The following is a 21,135-nucleotide window of genomic DNA, read 5'->3' on the forward strand; positions in this document are numbered from 1 at the left end:
AGCAAATCTTCGTCGGTGATAGGGATATGCCAATGACCTTTCTCTGATTTCTGAGTTTCAGAGGTAGAGGGTGGAACAATTAGAAAGTCAACAAAGGGCTAGATGAATCTGATTGAAAAACTAAAAACAACAGAATATCTTGTTGTGCATAAATCATCAATTATATGCCCAATTAGTACTGTCCAGTTAAAGGTCGAAGCTAGAATTATAGATCTTACAACTGTACTTCCAAGAAGAACAATTCAATGTCAGACTTTTATCATTGCTAAATGTCAGGATCTCATATCATACAATCATAATCCTCCTAGATTAGGATTATACCAAATTAGTGAACGAATAAAATAACTACAATTTGGAGCTTCAAGTAAAGCAAACGGTTAACTTAATTCTCTAGTCGACGGCCATGTTGGTACCTGAAGAATCACCCTCCCCCTGCTGTTAGTTCAGCACTTTGGTCCCAAGTTCTTGGCGCAGCATCCGATCCCAAATCTCCAACCTGGTAGCCAATTCTGGTCAACAAATAGTAGCATGGAATACTTTTCCAACTAACTTAGAATCAGACAAGAAGACATGCTTACCATGTTGGCGTATATGACACTGGAACCACCCATGCAACCATTGTCTAGATGTGTCTCTTTCGGTTCAAAACTGTGAATTTCAGAGATGCGCTTCTCTGAAAGCATAAAGATGCCATATCAGACTCAACACCTGGCTCAACAGATTATACAGTTCGGTGCAAATATTTATACTGCTTTCATGTGCAAATTCAAGTGAGAGTAGTATATTGGTAATCCATATTTCAGATGGAAACAGGAAAACGGAAGTGCGATTTTAGAGGTGAATACCTTATCCTCCACCTCGTGGATAAAACAGTAGCCGTCAGATGCATGGTGAAGTGGTGGCCACCATGCGATCAATGCAAACAGAAACAAGCACACCACTGCCCATCATATTTGGAGGTAAATATACAGTAGTGCTCTCCGGCGTTCATCCTTTCTTCTGTGTTTTCTTTTCACTTCTTCTTTGCCATTCTGGTTCTTGTCAGGCGACATGAAAAATCAACGAAGGGAAAAACTAAACAAAGTAAGAAACGGGGCAACAGATGCCATGGCATGAGCTGTGAGCACAACAACTCATCTCACCGAATTTTTACAGCTTGGTCGAGTTTTCACTTGGGCCCCCTTTTCACCACATGCCGACATCATCATTGGCTGCGCGGCGGTGTCGGTGGCGGTGGCGCAGCCACAGAAGGCACCCCGGCGGTCGGCACTGCCACCGCAGATGGCGAAGTGGGCCACCGACCGGTTGCTGGACGCCGGCACGCGGTTCTCCTCTCACAGGAACTCCCTGGAGCACGCCCGCTCCATCTCCCGCTCGTAGTCATGCACCAACATGTCCGTCGAGGCACCCTCCTCGTTCCGAGCCCGCGCCAGCATGCCCGCGGTGTAACCGCTGACATCCGACCCGGCGACGACGCCGCGTACCTGCCATCATCAAAACCGAACGAGATTCAGGAAGCTGCTTCTTTCACTCGAGCAAGAAATCTAATTCCCCCAAAACTAAAATTGGATCTTGGATGCCTACCCGCGCGGGCCGTCGACGAGGATGACATCCCAGGCGACGTCGTAGAGTGGTTGGGGAGGTCGTTGATGACGAGGCGGCAGGCGGAGAAGAGCAAGTTCTGGACGGGGCGGCACTCGGCGGCGCACACGGCCTCGAGGAGGTCCGGGAACCCGCGGACCGTGGTGGTGTAGGCCACCTATTAGGCCTCCAGCCCCGGATGCGAACACGCACCCCGGCAGACCCGGCTCCGCCTCCCCGCCTCACCGCCCCCTTATCCCTGCAAGAAAAACGTCACCTCAAATTAGCCACTAAAAAGGATAGCGGGTTGAATACTCCAAAGTGCAAGGTCCTTTTTATAAAAACGAAACGTCTTCTCATGTATCCACTTACATAGGGACGGCAGTTTAATTCCTAAAAAGAACAGGGACCTGTTTGTAAAACAGCCGCAACGCTGAACCCGACAGACTCAACCCGTGCTTTATTATTAGGAAAAGATTTCGTGCAACTTGTTTCTTTTTTTTTCACGCCGGAACATTTGAACGGTCAAGCCGACCCATTTTAAAATACGGACGCGGACGTCCGCCTGGCCGACCCAAACGGACAAAAAGCGGACAAATCGCGCGTCCGTTTGGGTCGCCCCGTTGGAGTTGCTCTTAGCGGCTGCTCTTGAATGAGTTGATAGATTGACAGGATTTTGTTCAGGGAAATGCCAAGGTGAAGCCATACCAGAATGCCATGCCTGTGGGCGCATCACAAAGAATCTGGTCCTGGTGATCTAATCCTGAATTCTGGAAACAAAATGGGGCTGAAGGCAGATCGCCATGTGCTTTTGCATGACTTCTCTGTTTTCTGATCATCTCTTTTGACGGTAATGGTTGTTCTCGGTTTTAATGCACATTGCATTTTTTACTGTAAGACTACAGAATGCAATAAAAAGGAAAAATATTTGCAGTCACGGGCCAGAACTAAACAGGAGAAGGCAGTTTATACCACCGTAGAATGATCGTGGTGTGTCGCCGCGTGAGGCCCTCTAGTAAAAAAAATATAGTTTTGCTAAAGCATATCTAGAGCTCGCAAACCTCAATATACGGTTAGAGGGAGGATGCCAAAACTCGACGTTTTTGCCTGACTCGGACCCATTTCATGGCCTATAGCTCACCGTTTTGGGTCCCGGGGAGATTATCATGTTCGGCAACCCTCAAACAACTAATAGAGGGAAGCTGCCAAAACTCACATTTCTTGTCAATTTGGAACTGTTTCGTGGGCCCATAGCTCACCTTTTTGGAATGAGTACATTCTTATGTAGTTCTTATTTAAATCTCTAAGAAGACTTATATTTAGGAATTGAAGGAGTATAAATTAGGTGCAACGGTAACATCAAATACCCAGTGCATTATATACTTTCTCATATGGTCCATGCACGTGGGACACTCTCACATGTATGAGCTCGTGCACAATTTTCTCATGGCATTGGCATGCAACGTACTTCTTTGCTAGGGAGCTAGCTAGACGTAAGATGCACTACATGGAATGGCGCGCTTCGCTGCGCTCAGTAAAACTGGAGCTACTCAATTAAACTCTCCTCTGTTCACAGGTTGCGTATAATTAAGAACTACTGCAAATGTATCTTGCATATAATTTGAAACATCAAATTACAATAAGCAGTAAGGTAAATAGGTCTCATACACAATTCAACGAAACTAAAATCAAGCTAATAAGTAGCATAATTACCATGTGCGTATACAACAGCTCACAATTCAGCAATGCCGAATATCTTTTTTTTTTGGAAGAAAGAGAGCTTAATATATTACCAAGGGGGAATATACTATATACTATTAAATAGTTGATCCTCAATAAGTCTAATTCTCTCAACATGCGGCCTCCCATCTCACCAACTGTGCCATGTCAGCATCCACTAACACTATTTTGCAACCGCATGCAAACCACATGCATACTCTTTGTTCACACATAGTGCAAGTGTGAAACATTTCTACATCAATAATAGTAGCTCTTGATTTAGATCATTTTTATACATAGTACTTCTGAAATTAATCTTTATTCTGGCCGCAACGTGTGGGAAAATCACCTAGTATATTAATATATAGTCTCTCGGTTCTAGAATATATGGTGTTTCGATTTTCGTTCAAAGTCAAACTTTGTATGTTTGATCAAGTTTATAGAATAAAATATCTACATCTACAATACAAAATAAATAAAATATGAAAATATTTTTGTGAGGATCTAATGATACAAATTTGGTACTATAGATCTCAGTATTTTTTTTCCTCTAAAAACAAGGTCAAACATGCACATGTTTGACTTTAAAAAAACTGATACACCTTACATTTTGAAGCGGAGGGTTCATAAGAGATATTCTGCATTGTGGAGGTAGGTTGTAAATGTTTGCAATGCAGAATGTCTGTTCAAGAACAGACTTGTTGCCTAAAGGAACTAAAACATATGCCACCTTTTTAAAAGTAGGTGAACCAAGTTTTTACAAATGAGAAGAATAGTGAGCCATCAAATCTCAGAATTTTGCAAAAAGGCACATGAAGATAACCAACAGCCATATCCTCAAATCCATATACCAAAGACATAAAATTGCAAGCCTGCAAATTATTATCATTCACTCATAGGCGCAGACTTGCTAGTTGTACGCGAAAAAACTAACATCGGCAGTTCATATTGTAGCATATACTGATCCAACTACAATATACTAAAATAAGTATATAGTCTAAATCAACACTGAATGCTGACAAAATAAAAGTTTATCACCAATCAGAACTAGCTGAAGATCACGACACAAAAAAAATAGGTTGACAGAAGAGAAACTCAGACCTTGTTGACGTAACACGTGGTATCTTATTGGAGCTGGCCAGCACATGACACAAACTATCACAACGGGGAAAGGAACAAAAAGTAATTGCCTGCAATCAAATAGAAGCCATGGGGAAGCACTAATTAAGCAAACTCTGGAAGGATCTAATCTTGCAGTAGGTTTGGGGCACATGTCCAATCTCCGGAGCTTATGTCCATTCGTAAACCAAGCTTTGAGCCGATGACCAACAATTCAAGACAGATATATTCCAGCCTAATTTCTAGCAATTCTGGGTAATACCTACGCACCGCTTGACAAGCATGCCTCTAGAACTCTCCAACATGCTTTTGATATGCAACCTCACACAGCAACACCCTAAACTAAACACATTAATTGGAGACATAAAGAGAGGTGCCATCACCTAGAAATATGGAAGCAATGCAGACCACCAGCCCTCGTGCAGGTATCACGGCATGAATTTATCTTCAAATGTGGAACAATCAAATCAAAAACTTTTGGAAAAAAGCCAGCCAGTCCAGTCGAGCTGCCGGCAAGACCTACCCCAGGACATACGCAATCCACCTTTCTTTGGAAACCGAAGAGAAATTTTGTGAAATTAAAAAGAAAATAAATCCAACAATACATCATAGTTTTCTAATATCATGGCTATCATCAACCATACTGCCAACAATGACTATAACATATGCCATAACGTCGATTACATTGGACACCAAACATGCAGCAATTATCATTTCCTAATCAATCAACATGCCACTATATTGCGGCTACCAAGCCTCCAAAGAAACTATGGGGTGCAGTGTAGTGGTGGGAGAGACGCGGATTTATGGAGCATATGTGTAGGGACTCCGTTATCCTGCTCGTTGGTACACGACCATGGGTCTTGAGATAAGCGACATCCCAACAAATTAAGCTTCACCATTAGAAGACAACAACAACACAGACATAGTAGGCTTTCGTAGGCTGTTTGCTCCAGTTGTTTCTTTCCTAGGTCCTGCAATATTTTGTTTGTTTCCTGCAACCCGGTTACCAATATATACCCACAAAATCAAATGACAAACGAACTTGAAATCAGTCATGTTTCTTGTTTGCACACATGGTTCTGCATGAATCAGTGAATAGTACGGGCTCGCATGTGTATAGTCTATGCCTAATATACGCATGGCAACGGTTGAAAATTTGTGATGGAAAATGAGTGAATCACTGTGAATAAAAGGAGAATGGAAGAACAGAAAATGTGCATCTTGTTTGCGGCACAAAACAACCGCCTCCATTAATCCATGCTCGTTTTCTTCCCTCGCGACCCACACCATACTCATCCCACTTGGCCAGGCGTACACAAAATTCCCTTCTATGCTACCACAAGAGACAACCATTGTCCGCAGGGGGATGAGATGAACGTGTGTGCGGTACAGTGTCCATATCTGAGTTTGCATGGATTTTGTTCTTATCTCTTGTGTCTGTGTGTTTCGGCGACAACTCACGAGAGAAACAGTGCCCATATGAGCTCTCAATACCCCTTGGTGACTCCGGTGGGCACGTAGAGGATCCGATGAGCATGGACGGTCAAGATAGCAGGGCTCCTACGTATATGCTGTCTCAAATATTACCACTCACCAAATAAATGGCTGTGAAATTAATGAGAAAAATACCAATGAAATATGTAACTCTAAAGAAAACAATTTTTTTTGCACGAACCTCAAAGTAACAATGACCGGTGGATACATACATGGGATATAGCGAGCATGGTAGAACATCATTTCTCATATATGTCTAACTAATTCAGTAGAAAGGCTCAGGCATCCATTTGTACAACACAAACAAAAGGACGGGAAATTGGCACCAGAATTCCGAAGAATCAAGCATGCACATGCCTTGGCATCTGGATAGAATGGGCAAACACAATGATGCTACTATTTGATTTACAATCTCTAGAAATTTGTCACCGACTCTCCGTAAAAACTCAAGAAAAAAACTCATCAAGCACTGACCTTAAATAAGAAACAATTAGCATACAAATCATTCACGGGAAAGCTCCCACATGGACTTAACAATGGCTCTCCACCCATAAAAAGCATAGTTATGAATTACGAAAGAATTCACGTCAAAGCTATCCAGTTACAACATAAGCAACTGCCTCTTGAATGGCCAGCGCGATACTAAAAATCCAACTACAACAAATTCATGTTCACTAGAAACAGAAGATAGAAAAACATACAAGGTACAAAATGCTAGAAAATATTCAATACAAATGGAAGGTCAAGAACGGCATATCATGGTCATCATCAATCAATGTCTTCATCGGCATTCCGACTGATTTGCCTTTGCCTTTGTCCACTGTTTCACCTCTGTTGTAGTGGAAATGGTGAACCCTACCATCAAGTTTTCACGTTGTTGTCTACCTCAAGATCTTCGAGTGTTATTTATATGTTTTTCACCAACGGATTTTTATATTACAGGATAATTTTTTTAAATGAAGGACATATTTTATATATACAATGAACATCTTTTAACACAATATTACCACTTTTAGAAGTGTAGCAAAAACTATTTAGATTTGTTTTACTAAAATGTAACAAAAACAATTAGCATTACTATACATTTGTTCATGCACTTTAAACCAGTCTTTCCACAGCCAACAAAAATGTTCATGATATGTTGAAGAATGTGAATCATTTAGAAAAAAACATTCAAGAGATTTAAAGAAAATATTCTTTAAATTCAACAAGAAATGGTCTGAATTTTAGAAAGTGTTCCATACATGTTTTTGAAAAAATGTTCATCAAATGTTTATAACATATAAAAACTGTTCATAGATTTATAAAAGCTTTATGAAATTTTAAAAGACGTTCTAACCATCTAACAATAATTTTTCACCATTTAAAAATTAATCATGTCAATTTTTGAAAAGTATTCGTGAAATGTAAACAACATTTCACACGGTTTAAAAAAAATGTTCTTGAAGGATTTGATAGCACGATGCGGGGGGAGGAACTGAAGCAGAGCATTCCAGCTAGCGAGGTTCCTTCTGATAGATATCTGATGGATCGGCTTGAATAGCCGACCATTGCCAATGGTTGCTGACCCATGTTAGCACATGTTCCTCCCTCACATCTTTCTTAAACCATATGGAACCCAATTGTAAAACCAAAATTCATTGCTCTACCTTGAGCTATTGAGAAATCTTATTACAAGTTTAAGTGGAGACATGGATATACATTTAGTACTAATAAACAAATAATAATGATACTTACCGTATTTGTCACAACTTGAAGCCTAAACTTGAGTATTCTGAAAAGATATCTTGAAATGATCCTTATAAAAATCACTAAATGAAGGATGAACAACAATATAACTTTATGGGTGGTCCTCTTCATTATGAAATGTTTGTTACTACAAGAGCCATTCTCTTCATGAACACTCTTTACTTCAACTGTTTTACTTCTCATCTTCTTCAGCTTCTCAGTCAAACTGCTCTTTGCCTTTTCAATCAAGTTTTTCAGCATTTGAGCCTTAGAAATGGTCTTGGTTAGGCTGATGCATGTAGGAGGTTACACAGTAGATGTCCCCGATTAGAAATTTTGCTTATTTTTCCTTGCCCTAGAAGCAGCAGGTTTGGCACCAGGAGTTGCACTTGCCTTGCTTGATCCAGATGTCATCTCCTTATTTATAACTAATTTCCTGAACTGGTCATACAACAACCTACTGATATTATCCGAGAAGGCGGTCCATGCTTTTTTGACCATTTAGAAAGCACTTGGAGCACTAACTGATTATTATATTACACGATCACTTTGAGAAGTTTAACAAAAACTCTTTAGATTTTTTTACTTAAATTGTCCAACTTATATCTACACATTTGTTCATGCAGTTTAAACAAGTGTTTCCACATCTAATGAAAATGTTCATGATATATTAAAGAATGTGAATTCATTTTATAAAAGGTTCATGCCTTCTTAAAAAATGTTCTTACCATTCAAGGTGGTAATTTGAAAAAGTGTTCCTTACATTTTTGAAAAAGTATTCACCAAATATTCATAACATATAAAAATTGTTCATAGATTTATAAAAGCTTCATGACATTTGAAAATACATTCTTACCATTTAATAATAATTTTTCACAATTTAAAATTATTCATGAATTTTTTAAAAGTGTTTATGAAATGTATCGAATAGTTTTGAAAAAAAATGTTCATGAAGGATTGGATAGCATGATATTATGTACGGCATGAACTAGCAAAACTTGCAATTAGTGTAGTGCATGAACTAGTGATTTTCCTCATGGGTTATTTGAGCACACACCTCGTGATACAAATAGTACTAGTATGACTGCATGAACTTGCTAGTCCTAGTACTAGTACCCCTAGCTAGTTTTGTTTGGATGGACGAGGCACCTACTTCTTTGATCCCTATGATTGTAAAGGATTTGACCCTTATCACTGATCAATAAAGAGGGGTTTGAAGTGTAAAAACAAAATCACAGGAATACTCTACGCACTTAATTTCTTAAAAAAGGAATAAAAAACAAAAACTTTAGCATACAAACATATTTCCCCATATCTGGTGCAAGCACGGATCTTCCTTACTCGTGGAGCATCACTTCGAGGGAGAGAGGGGCCAGGGTAGGAGGATCGGAGAAGGAAGGGGAGGGTGCACTGCAAGCACGTGAATTAATGGAGGATTACGAGATCCAATCCAAAGGGTACGGGGTGGGGGAGGAATGAAAGGGGGGGGGAGGGAAGAGAGCATGCGTTCCAGCAGCAACATGGTATTTCCTTGTGATCTCCGATGGACCGATCGGCTTAGAGTAGCCGGCCGTTACCATTTCCGTCAGCAGATCAGGTGTCGCACGTGTTCCTTCCTCGGCTGCATGCAGGTTTGACCTCCATCCTCCGCGATCTGCAGGAAGGCAGGTCCACTGCTGGTCCTCTCCTCTACTGCGAGGTAGTATGTGCTGGTCTCCGTCCGCGTAAATCTCATTTTGTCATTCGCTTACTGTTTGAGAGTTTCGATTTTGGTTGAAGCTTGCTTAGACCATGGGGGTGCAATAATAGATTTGAAATTAGCCCACAAAAATAAAAATAAATAATAGATTCGAAATTAGTTTAGACAGTATGGAGGTAATGGACACAATGAAGAATGGCGGTAGATGGATCCATCAGTTTGCTTCCCGTACCAGTCGAGCGTGGCTTGATGGAGCGGTAGAGCAAAAAGGGCCAGGAAGGTAGTGGTGCAAGCGAGGGAAGGATGCAGAGGGTCGGCGGCCAAAATACGACCATCCCTTGCACTAAGAATGCAGACTTTCAAACAGTGCTCTATCAAAATATGGGGGCATGCCAAAATATGAGGTATATATATAAGAGCAATTCAGGTTATGATAAACATCCTAACCATGACTGGAATTACATAACCATATAACTCAAAACTTCATATAAAACGCAATGGACGGCTCACATTGGAAATATGATGGATATAAGACTAATTGAATATAGATAATACCCTAGCCTGAAGTGCATGATTTCTCTCATAAAACAGGGTAGCTATTTTGCTCCGGGGAACCTAATTATTTCATAAGCAAGGGATGAAAAGTTAGGCATAATAGAAGTATAGCACAAATACACTACTGATGTGTTGTTTGATATCCATTCAAAGGATACAATAAATAGATAAACGAGCCAAAATAGTGAACATGGAAATTAATCCTCATGTGTGTTGTACGTGGGAAAAAGGGGAGATGGAATTGGTTTCCCATTAGAATTCTAACAAAAGAGAAGACAAACCGCAAAACGTTGATACCCTATACAGGCCAAACCACCATTTAGCAGGACCTATCGGTTCACAGTTCACTCTAACAACGAAAACATTGGAGAAATAAATAGGTTCAGTATTAAAAAAAATGTGAGTATGGTTCGGATGTCCTGAATCCGTGTGATGGTGTCATGATGAACATAAATTAACGGCAAGTTAAACTTCATATTTACTCTGTGGGTTCTCCATCAAACTGAAATGAAGTATAATGGCATCCTCAATTGATTTATTACAGAATTTACCTACTGTAACTTAATTCCCAATTTCATAAAAGTGTATTCTTGTAAAATAATGGTCAGCACTGCATTGTTAAGATCAACACTACTGTGCACTTGAGATCATGTTAATAATTAATGAATGACGCGGCAGATAGAAAATAATAAGCGACATCAAAGTTAGATAAGCGTTTTGATGATTTTTAGAGTGTGTCGTCAACAAAACAGGGGGAGAGAAAAAAAATCCATAGTGTATGAAATTGAAAATTCCATTAGACGTTTACGTTCAAATGTAAATTCGCATGGGCAGGTCCCAAAGGATGTTCTAAAGTTGGCGCTTTAGGCTGTAAAAACTGATTTCTGATAAAGCACTCCCTTAACAAATAGATATAACATGTACATATGGAATATGCTGATGAAGAGCACACTCAAATATGCAGGTCGCCTAGAAATAGAACCTGATAGGAAATTTAGCATAATTACATACATATTTATTTTTTGAATGGAAACCTTATAGAATCCACTGATACCAAAACTTTGGAATGATTTTTATATGGGAAATAGTCGTTTGATTTATAGAATACAACTCTATTGTACAAACAAAATAAAAATAATAAGAATACAATGTTAGCAATTTGGTTTTGTTTAAAGTCGACATAAAACCCTTAAATCAATTAATTAAAAATAAAATTATAAAACATCAAATTAATTAGGAGGCCAAATAATTCTACTCTCTTTAAAAACATCAAAAATCAAAACAAAAATGCAAGCTAGAAAATTAATATTAATACAAACTCCAAATAGAGTCCATAAAGACCTTAATGTGAAAATATATTTATAGGCCAACTAGCAATCTGATTGAATCCCAAACCAAATTCCAAAGTGGCGCGAAAAAATTAAAGCCGAATTTCGCATAAATAAGCATGCAAATACAATTGAATAAAAGACAAGCAGTCTTGGGGTCCTTACCAACATAAGGTATCAAAAGAGAAAGGTCTTTACTAGAGGAAGAAGGATAGGCAGAGAATTGAATCCGTCCGCTTCGTTGTTGTAGGATATAGATCGATGCAAGGCGCTGCAATCGAGCCAATTGAGGGTCAGACTGGATGAGGACATATTTTTTAGCTAAAATCATCAATCAGTTGCAGTATAAGATTTTTTTTACAAATAGAATTCTGCAAACTTAATTAACTAATAACTGCAGAGAGTTCAAATACTACCCTAGCGCTATGCACACGGCGCCAAATCGCAGTTACAAGAGCTTATTATAAATAACCATGCCAAGTTAGCAAGACTGGGATTATATTATAACCACGCAAAACTAAAAATATCGCCAGTTTAAAACATGAGGGGCACATAGAAGGCCAGTTTAAAATATCGGAACATAACATAAATAGATACAACCATAAAATCACTGGATCTATATTTACACAGGACACTATCCTAATATCTTATGCTCTCATATTCTCCACATAAACCATCAATATTCATATTTAATTCTGCACTGAATCTACAACAATTCAAAGAAAGCATCATATGAATGTGTTCTTCTTTGGTGTTTAATATCTATATATTGGCAAAGCAATATAAAAGCAGAGATTAAGAAGGATGCTTGAACTAATACTATAAAACTTTGATAATTAATACATAGATAAATATAAAATTGATCATGTAGAAATGTACCATTTTAAACGTTCACTGTATTTTCTATAATATTACTTGGTATGGAAAAATATGTGTACATCAAAATCCCAAAACGAAAATACATATATAGGGACTCTAGGAACGTGCAGGTCCTCCCGCTGGTTATGTCTTAATCAAGGGAAGAAAATTCAGGTTCAACTATATATACTTGCAATCATTGGCGCTCCTAATATATTTCTCCAAGAATTATCCACAAACTAATCATTTCTTCAAGAATTTCACATAAATTATCAAGCATATACTGCTGAACAAAATACAAGCAGTGTGGGGTCCTTACCAACATAAGGTATCAAAAGAGATGTGTCTTTACTGGAGGAAGAAGGATAAGAGACAGAGAGGTGGGTTCCTCCGCTTTGATGTTGTAGGATAGATCGATGGAAGACGCTGCAACTGAGCCATTGGAGGGTCAGATTGGATGAGGAAATAAGATGTTACCTAAAATCATAAACTAGTTGGAGATGAGCCATTGGAGGGTCACACCATTGGCATCTGGATCCGCAGCGGATCCCGGTGCCGGCTGTTCCGCGTACCAAGCGGGCGCACGACGACGAGGTGCGCAGGCGCCACGTGCAGCTCACACCGGAGCAGCATCGGTTACCAGAGTACGCCACCGACTCCCCTAACTGGGAGGCGTGGTTCGACCGCGAACACGAGGAGCAACGGCGCTCAGGTGTCGACACCGTCCCTCGCCGTTCCCATCGCCGCCACCGTAGGTAGAGCCGGAGGACATGGAGGCGGAGGCGGAGTATCAAGCCGTCCTCGAGGAGGCCCTACAGCACGCGCTGGAGGCTAGCCGCCTCGAGGAGGACGCGCACTGGGATGGGCTAGAGCAAGCCCTTGCCCTGTCGGCGGCGGGGGACTCCGTCCACACCCCGCTCTTCATGCCGCCACCGCCATTGTCGCCGCCCATCCAGCCAAGACGGAGCCGGAGCCGACGCGTAAGCGCTCCCCGCCTCCACCCACTTGGCCGGAGGAGGCCTACTCATGGACGGGCCAGTACCGTGAGTGGGTGAGAGTGCCTTCCGTCCACTTTGCCGCGACGCCGCAGGAGGAGGTGGCCCACCTCGAGCGATGGAAGGAGCACTGGCTCCGCCAGGAGCAGGCCGACGGCGAGGAGCAGATGCGCTACGAGGCCATGCTCCAACGCGATGCGGAGGCGCTCCGGCTCGAGGAGGAGGAGGAGGAGCGTGCACGGCTGGCCGCAATGCCGCTGCCCCAGTAGACGCCGGAGGTGGCTGCCCTGGCAGCGTACCAGGCGTCATTCGGGTGGGCTGGCCCTGTTCCGGTCTTCATCGACCTCACCGACGACGGCGACATCGATGGAAAGGGCAAGAGCAAGGCCGACGACATCTAGGGTAGCGTGCGGGATGGCAGCAGGCGGGCGCAGACTTTTATTTAATGTTTATTAGATTTAGGTGGGCTTTGGCCGGCGTTTGATCAGCCACTTTTATGTTTAATTACATTTATTATGTTTACTAGTAAACATGCCGATTTTTTATTACTAATAATTAGTAATGACGTAATTACGATAGTGGGAAAGGGTTAGCCAAAATCTGAAAAATAGAAAGGACGCGAGGGAAAACAGCGTCCACAGCTGGACGCTATTGTGCAGAACGTCCGGTTTGGACGCCAATACAAACAACGTCCAGCAAATGGTTTGGTCTGCACCCTAAATAGAATAAACCGAGTTGTTTTCCTCTAATAGACGGATGTTATGTCTCCAGTAAACCCTAGTACGCATGGATTCATCGCTCCTCAACGTCGCCATGTGCTAACCAGCCTCCAACACTCACATCTCTAATCATCACGGCATCTCTATCTCTCTTGTTCCCCGCTCACGGTTAAGATCCTCCAATCTATCTCGTGGTTGGTGCATATGATTTGGGGTAAGGTCGTCTTGCATTCTGTTGGTTTCAGTCTTTGTTTAATTGATGCATGTGATTTGTTGAAATTTGGACACAAAACCATATGATGACTAGTATTCTGGGAAAATTCCATTGAGCTTAGCGCCAAGGAGGAGTGACATAGCTTGAAAGGATTACAACCCATGTCTGGCATGTTACAAAGCAGAACCATGAACTGTTTTTGTTGAGCAAAAAGAAAGAAACATCTAGTCAGTTACACTTCTAGGTCGGTGCAGATGGCCATAGCATATCACCATATGATCCATTCTAATTTACTACTTGTGAAGAACTCCTTGACCGAAAACTGGGAGCTTGACTTGCATCTTGTGTTGTCCGTCCTCCATCTCCTATGGCTTCTTCAACCTTGAGATATGTTGTAAAACCTCTCCCAGAGTAATTCCACTCATTAAATACATCGGAGTTGCTTTCCTTTGGGGGACTCGGTGGGCGAGCAATATCTGACACCTCATCATCAGATGGGATATCTTCGATATTCAGCGGCAATCTAGCCTCAGCGAGCATGCTTCATAGCCTAGGCTCCATGTTCAAATCCATCAGGTTTCCTACACAAGACCTCAATATAGATCTTCCTATCTTCTTGCATCCAGTAGTAGTAGCACATTTGATCCCCCATGCAGCATTCTTTATCTCACGTAGGCTCTACAAGAGATAATACAAATTTCAAATCATGTGATTGTTAATGTGTTGCAAAGAAATAATTAAAATCTTGCACACACTTACAATGTGAGCCAATGGCGGGCCGCTAGGCATGTAGCCGGTTTATTCGATGCTATCTCGAGGATATGTGATAGGTTCATTTAGGCCTCCTAAGCATTGAGAGTCAAATAATATTGTGTACATACCATTTTGCTGGAACCAATGTCTATACTCAGGTAAACTAGCTACATCAAAGTGAATGTCCTCTGGCCACACTCTTGCTTCAACACGATTGTATTCTTGAACATAATTCGCATGGACTAACTCCCAATTATTCGATTTTCCTGCAGAATGCTTAATTTTTCGAAGTCTCCGAACCTCTGCCTCGCCACGTGGAAGAGAAGGTGGAATGGGTTGTCTTAATCCAAATTGCCGCATCACCTTATGTGGATAGTGGAACTCCACAATCCAAAAATGCATGAGCGGTACTCTAGCAAACCACCAATCAGAATCTTGATGAGCTTCGAAAGGCATCTGCTCTAGAAGATCATCATATGGTTGCCAATCAACTACACCTTCTCGAATCAAATCAATTTGATTTCGATAATATTCTGTACCTATATATTCGATTGCAAGTTACTAAAATTGTTTATCATACCACAAATGATGTGTAACAAATTTGGTGAGAAGAATACAAACCAGCATTGTGAGGGACATCAAACGCATGTGCAGCACACCACTTTGCTCCAAAAACAGGGTTATAATCCAAGTGTACTTCGTGTTCATCTTCTTCTTCATCAGGTTCATCTCCTTCTTTGGGCTTCTCAAAAATAACTTTAGGGCGACCAAGTGGCAAATGGGACCAAGACCATAACTGTAGCAGCAATAAAGGCCCTGAAATTTCTAGTCTCCCCTTCTTAGCACCCATGCTCAATTGTCTATACAGCACAGCAAGAGCAGCTGCTCTCCAATTATACTCTGTTTGTTGTCCTAAATCCTGCATAAATTGGAGATACATGGTTGGCACTCCATCTCCAGATGTATCAGTAAAGACTATGGAGCCAAGGATATCTAGAACAAGTGCTCGAGCATGCCAATGAATCTCCCTATCCATTGGATTATCCGGCAACACATGGAAGCGTTCCCGCAGTTTACCCAAATTTAGAGAGTATTGTGAATTCCTAACAACAATATTATCATCGCCTTTTTGCCTTTTTTTGTTTCATGTGTTGTTCATCCACAGAAATCCCAAACAACCTCTCAACTAATTCTGACCATTGTGCATCAGCTTTGCCAGCAAGTGGTTTACCCTGGATAGGCAATCCCCACCAACAACTGACATCTTGCAACGTAATAGTCATTTCTCCTACAGGTAGGTGAAAACTATTTGTCTCGGGCCGCCAACGCTCCACCAATGCCGATATCAAGTATTTGCCGACATTGATTTTCCTCATCTTAGCAATCTGATAAAAACCAAGGTTATCTAAATCTGATGTACATAGAGGATCAAACGGGATGCCAACACGGTGAAACCGTACATTCAAGCAAATGTTAGGCTGCATCAATACACACAAAAATTAGTCTTTATTTAACCACTAAGTCTAACAAATGACATGCGAAATCACTCACATTTTCCCAAGTTTTGGATATTTTGTGCTGGCTGTGAGGCACCCATAGCATATCACTGAAACATCCATTTCTATCCATTTCAAAACCCTGTTACAGCATAAAAGGAGGGAGTAAATGTTGAGGTAAAATATCAAAGCAATCATTTGAATTTATTCTTCACAATCTACACTGATAAATAAAGGTCAAACAATCTAATGTTTTCAGCTATGCCTAGGCAGTAAGTGAAATTAGTAAAGCTACAACAAGATGCAATCAATGGTTTGGGCGATGTACAGAGAAGCAGTGGAGAGAAGAGAGAGGGACGACCACCTTCGACCGACTTGCTGATGTAGCCGCGGCGGCGCCCTCAACCCACCACTTTGGCCGTGAGGAGGTTGGGGGTAGCCGTGAGGGTGTGGTCATCGGGGATGAGCCGGAGGTTGGGGCGGTCGTGAGGATGTCGGCAGCGACGCCGAGGCTGAGGCGGTCCGTGGGAAGGTGGGCGGCGGGGATCAGTCGGAGGCCAGGGCCGGCCGTGGTAGGCAGGGAGATGGAGGTGGGAGATGGGGACGAGATGGGTGTGGAGGCCAGGGCCGGCCGTGGCAGGCAGGTAGATGGATGTGGGAGATGGAGACCAGATGGGTGCGGCGGCCTCCAGTCAAACTAGATAATGGATGCTAGCAAAAACAGCGACCACACTATGACGTTGTTAGCATCTGCGTCCAGGTCGGGACGCTCTTGTCCATAGCGTCCTTACTATTTTTAAAATTTGCATGTATCCTTTATTACTTTCGTAATTATGGAAATATTAATTACTATTTATAAAACAATCGGCTAAACATGCCCGTGCGTTGCAACGGCATAACAAAAAGCACCCGATCCCAACGCACATGTCCACGCTCTTTATTTCAATGTGTCACCCCATCTATGTCACCACTTATCCTCCCCCGGTCGAGATCTCCTCTGTGTTCTTAAGTGTGATCATTCAATACGACATGGAAATACCCCTTTAGCAAAGAAAAATAGACAGGATGTCGCTTTATTTTATCGCATTGAAAAAGACTATCCATATCCTATGTACCTAACATTTCTAGGGGATTCTGTGTGAGAAAGCACGGATATTTATTTCATTCCATATCAGTATATTAGTAAATTTGTCACATATACACTGTTTGTCGAACCAATTCCAATAATATCTATATACATGCATATCTCTGGAAAGAAAAGGAACACACACACATACAATGGAAGTGTCTCAAGGGCCAAACTGTTCTGGAAACTATCATAGCAGAAATCATATTTTTCTAAATCTGGACTTAAAGGGGATGCGCGCACACTTATCTTGGCTTGATCAGCTGAACAATCAGATCTTACTACTCGACATTGGTATTGTTTGATGCTTCCCTTCGAATATCAGGCAATTTGTGATTCACCATTGCCCTAGGGACTCGACATCCCAGCTATCTTGCTCTGGCAGCTTACTGGTAGCAGACGAAAATACTTGGATGCCTGATCTGGAAGTTGTTCTAAATTTGTACAGCTCCCTAGGTGGACGCATAGAAGGTTGAACAATGTTTTATTAATCAGTTATAGCATCCGTAAACTTCAAAGAAAATGCATAAACAAAGTCTACCTCATTAGGTGCATCCTTTTATGATTCGTGGCAGTTAGGTGAACACAGACACTAGTAGAAAACGGAGCTTCAGCGCCGGTTCATAAGGGCCTTTAGTGCCGGTTCCATAACCGGCACTAAAGGGTGGTCACTAAAGGCCCCCCCCCCCTTTTAGTACCGGTTCGGCACGAACCGGCGCTAAAGTGCCACCACGTGGCGTGAGCTCGCGCCCTGGTATGGGGGACCTTTAGTACCAGTTGGTGTTACCAACCGGTACTAAAGGTTTTTTGTTTTTGAATTTTTTTTTGAAAATTTTAATTTTTTTTTGAAAATTTTGGAAAAAAAATTGATTTTTTTTTGATTTTTATTTTTTCTGAATTATTTGATGATTTAGTCTCTAATCACCTCTCATAACTGCTCAAGTGTGGATCACTCATTCCAAATCGCCTGACTTCCCGGCCGGTTACCCATCCTCTCACTCCCCCAGCCTGAGCACGCTTAACTTCGGAGTTCAATTCCCCCTACATTCCAAGTCTACACTTATTGTTTTCCTGAGAAATGTAAGCTGTCAATCCTATTAACCCTCAGTAGTTTAGCTTGAGCATGAAGTCACACGTTTCACCGTTTGAGTTTGAAACTATTATTCTAAAAAACAGTAATTATGTATTAACACTAATATTTCTTGAATAAGTAGTTTGACCATAGTTTGACAACAGTTTGACCAGATTTGGCCAAAATTCAAAAAAACTGAGATACTTATTTAGTAACACTAATAGTATTGCGTAATTATTTAGTAACACTCTATATTTCTTGAATCAGTTGTTTGACCGGTTTGACAAGATTTAACCAAAATTCAAAAAAACATAAATTAGAGCATATCTTTTTTTTCTTTTACAATTTTGTCATTTCAAAAATTGTCCTAAACCCTAAACCCGAGACTTAAAACGTCGGAAACTCTATGCTAAACAGTAAAAACTAAGGGTTTAAACCATAAAACCTAACCCTAAACTCTGAAATCTAAACCCTAGCACTAAACGCTAAAAACGTCTAAAAAACATCTAAAACGCCCAAAAATTCTATTTTCCCTTTGGAATTTTATGATTTTAAAAAATTGTCAAAACAGAAAACACGGTTCAAGAAACAGTATGGGTTGCTAATAGGGGTCAGCCCGTCACCAACCCCAGCATCAACCAAACACGGTTCAAGATATCAAGTGATGGCAATCTTGTCATCGTAAACCATTCCGCCAACAATGAATCCATTGTTTGGTCCTCTCACATTGTAAATAATAGGACACACATCAACACAAACAACACTAGTGTCGCTGTTCTCTTGAACAGTGGAAACCTTGCCTTCAAAGAGAGCGCGTCATCTGACCTACCGGTCTGGCAGAGCTTCGACTACCCAACAGATGTTATACTTCCTGGTGCAAAGTTTGGTCGGGACAAGGTCACTGGTTTCAGTCACCAGGCCATCTCAAAGAAGAGCCTGATTGACCCGGGTCTTGGCTCATACTATTATGAACTAGAACAAACCAAGGGGCTCGTCCTCAAGCGCCACAACCCCTCGGTAGAATATTGGCTTTATGCATCCTCCACAAAATCATCGTTGAATCTTGTACCAATGCTCAAGGCAGTGCTAGATATGGATCCTGGCACCAAAGGTTTGATAAATGCAACATATGTTGATAACAACCAAGAGGAGTACTACATGTACATATCGCTTGATGAGTCGTCTTCCTTTTTTATCTTACTGGATATCTCTGGTCAGATAAAGCTTAATCTTTGGTCACAAGCTAAACAATCTTGGCAAACCATATATGCCATACCCGATGATCCCTGCATTCCTCCTGCTACTTGTGGACCTTACACGGTCTGCAATGGCAATGCACATCCATCATGTGACTGTATGAAGAGCTTCTCTCAGAAGTCACCGCAGGATTGGGAATTTGAGGACAGAACAGAAGGGATGCATCAGAAATAGACCATTGCATTGCACTAGTGACAGAAACATCACAAGTTCAACGGACATGTTCCATCCCATTTCTCAAGTTACATTGCCCTACAACCCGCAGAGCATAGTCGTTGCTTCTACTCAGAGCAAATGTGAAGAAGCTTGTCTCAGTTCCTGCTCCTGCACTGCTTATTCCTATAACAATAGCAGATGCTATGTATGGAATGGGGAATTGCTTAGTGTAAATCTTAACAACGGCATTACTATCACTTCTAAAGATGTTCTTTATCTCCGTCTTTCTGCCAAAGATTTCTTGCCAAGTTTGAGAAAAAACAAAAGAAAACCAAACGTTGGAGTTGTTATTGCCACAAGCATTACTGGGTTTGGGTTACTCATTCTCCTGTTCTTGTTACTGAATTGGAGGAACAAATTCATGTGGTGTGGTTTGCTGCCATTATACTATGACAATCAAGGTAGTGTTGGCAGGATTATAGCCTTCAAATATACTGATTTTAGTTCATGCTACTAAAAACTTCTATGAAAAGTTAGGTGTTGGAAGTTTTGGTTCTGTATACAAGGGAGTGTTAAGTGACTCGAAGACTATTGTAGCAGTGAAAAGGCTTGATGGTGCCCGTCAAGGAGAGAAGCAATTCAGGGCTGAGGTGAGCTCAGTTGGACTTATCGAACACATAAACCTAGTCAAATTGATAGGTTTTTGCTGCGAAGGTGATCACGGATTACTTGTTTCAACGGACCAATCTTTTTGTTCTGCAAATTTTGATATATTATATGTATTTTTATGAATTACGATGATTTAGTTATGATTTTTTCAAGTTTGAAAATTGCCCTATAGTCCCGGTTTGTGTCTCCAACCGGGACTATAGCTTAGACCCCTTTAGTGCCGGTTCGTCGCATGAACCGGTACTAAAGGTTGTCCCTTTAGTACCGGTTTGTGCCACAAACCGGGACTAAAGAGGCTTGTGGGGCCCCGGCCTGACGCCAGCCTACCACCACCCCTTTAGTACCGGTTCGTGGCACGAACCAGTACTAAAGGTTCAACACGAACCGGCATTAATGCAAATCCGTTCGAACCGGCACTAATGGTACCATTAGTACCGGGCCAAAATCAAACCGGCACTAATGTGCTTCACCTTTGACCCTTTTTCTACTAGTGAGAGATAATAAGAAACATATGAAACTGGCTTTTTAAACTTGCATTATTGCAGTATGCAAGAAATTGATGTCTGATGATATTGTCCCCAAGTGGTCTAGGAT

General features: G+C 41.4%; 1 protein-coding gene and 1 pseudogene across 1 annotated transcript; one reads left to right on the top strand and one right to left on the bottom strand.

The window, feature by feature from the left end:
• Positions 1 to 14,810: 14,810 nt before the first annotated feature.
• On the bottom strand, positions 14,811 to 16,370 carry LOC147988383 (serine/threonine-protein phosphatase 7 long form homolog). Its single transcript, XM_087544105.1, has 3 exons — positions 16,317 to 16,370; positions 15,387 to 16,243; positions 14,811 to 15,304 (listed from the first exon to the last, which is right to left on the bottom strand). Exons 2-3 carry the CDS (start codon positions 15,799 to 15,801, stop codon positions 14,811 to 14,813), a joined length of 909 nt encoding a protein of 302 aa, XP_087400231.1. The 5' UTR covers positions 15,802 to 16,243; positions 16,317 to 16,370.
• A 382-nt stretch (positions 16,371 to 16,752) lies between these two features.
• Positions 16,753 to 20,338, top strand: LOC125532554 (S-locus-specific glycoprotein S13-like; annotated as a pseudogene).
• Positions 20,339 to 21,135: the final 797 nt, after the last annotated feature.

This window comes from Triticum urartu, chromosome 1A, assembly GCF_056163025.1.
Source record: "Triticum urartu cultivar PI428250 chromosome 1A, HENAU_Tu73, whole genome shotgun sequence".
Lineage (NCBI taxonomy): Eukaryota > Viridiplantae > Streptophyta > Magnoliopsida > Poales > Poaceae > Triticum > Triticum urartu.